General features: G+C 40.8%; 1 protein-coding gene across 1 annotated transcript; it reads left to right on the forward strand.

The window, feature by feature from the left end:
• Positions 1–401: 401 nt before the first annotated feature.
• On the forward strand, positions 402–1,307 carry LOC143925248 (taste receptor type 2 member 40-like). The gene has a single exon (XM_077449840.1). It carries the CDS (start codon positions 402–404, stop codon positions 1,305–1,307), a length of 906 nt encoding a protein of 301 aa, XP_077305966.1.
• The last annotated feature ends 228 nt before the right edge of the window (positions 1,308–1,535 follow it).

The raw sequence follows: 1,535 nt of genomic DNA on the forward strand, positions 1-1,535 counted from the left end.
AGTGTATATAATAGTCATAGTGCTGAGTGTATATAATAGTCATAGTACTGAGTGTATATAATAATCATAGTGCTGAGTGTATATAATAGTCATAGTACTGAGTGTATATAATAGTCATAGTAGTGAGTTTATATAATAGTGAATAAGAGACATAAAGCTGCCAGTCCTGAAGTGGTTAATTATTGCAGTATAATGGAAATTAGTCAGAGATGGTATTACACGGGTTGCTCCGTACTTTAGATGTCGGCATTGAAATAAAACGCATCATATTTATGCAAAGTCAATCATGAGACGGATCTCTGAAGACTATTTCCATATCTCCAACTCTAAATATATCATTCTGTCTGCTATCACTGGACGTGTCCCGTCATCTCTGTCCGGAGATCACACCAAACCTCAACATGATGTCTCTGGAATTATCTACTTTGATTTGTTCAGTCTTGGGACTCAGCTTGGCAATCCCTTCTTACACTTGTATTGTGATGGGTAACCTGGACATCATCAGAAAGAAAGGGAAGTTGAGTCCCACCGATGTGATCTTCCTGGCTAAGGGGATTGTGAATCTTCTCCTCCAGTGTCTGCTGAGTCTACAGGCAATGATCTTCGTCTTGTCTCTGGAAACCTTTAATATTAGACAATTATTTGTATTTATTTACACATTAATTTACTTCCTAACCTATTACAACTTCTGGTTGACCTTCTGGCTCTCGGCTCATTACTGTACCACCATCACCAATCTCAGCTATGGGTTCTTCATCTGGATAAAGAGAATTGTGTCCAATTTCCTGAGTCACCTTCTATTCCTGACAGCACTTGGGGTGTTCATTGTGAGTTTCCCGAGCTTTTGGGCTGTCAATGCAGAAAGTCTTATCCAGTCTTCTGTGAACAGTACAAATGTCTCTGTTATCATGTTAGCTAAAGTTTTTTCCTATCATGTGCCTGCAAACACCCTAGGCGCCATTCTTCCATTCTGCCTTAGTCTTCTGTGCCTGGTCCTCACTTCCTCCTTTCTGCTCAGACACGTCTGGAGGGTGAAGAATAACGACTCTGGATCAACACGTCCAAATCTTCAGGCTCATGTCACTGCACTGAGGACAATCTTCTTCTTACTTCTCATTCTCACATTCTTCTGCGTGTATCAAGTGATGACTTTTCTTCCAAGTTCCTCACTGTCAATAGGTTTTTGGAATTTACAATTATTATCTCCATCGGTGGAGGCCGCCGTCATCTTCCAGGCCAGCAACAAGCTGAGAAGGATCATTCTGAGAAGATTCTGGACCAGAAGCTGGAGGAACACAGAGACTTAAAATGTGGAGAACGCTTAGCTTGAGACTCTAAATATATACTATAAAATTTAGTGTGATAGAGATCAATGTAAAATGTTTCCTAAGTCATAGCATTTTGTTTTGTGTGGAGTGTGGAAGGGTTATATCTCCTCTCATATTTAATAGCTGTCTGTGTTCCTTACTTGGGTCTTTCACCTTCTCGGTTTGCCCCGGTTAGAGATGGGCTGCACACTCCTCTGTTCGGTTCAC

This window comes from Lithobates pipiens, unplaced genomic scaffold (genome assembly GCF_037356315.1).
Source record: "Lithobates pipiens isolate NorthernLeopardFrog02 unplaced genomic scaffold, aLitPip1_a1.2 Scaffold_22, whole genome shotgun sequence".
Taxonomy (NCBI): domain Eukaryota; kingdom Metazoa; phylum Chordata; class Amphibia; order Anura; family Ranidae; genus Lithobates; species Lithobates pipiens.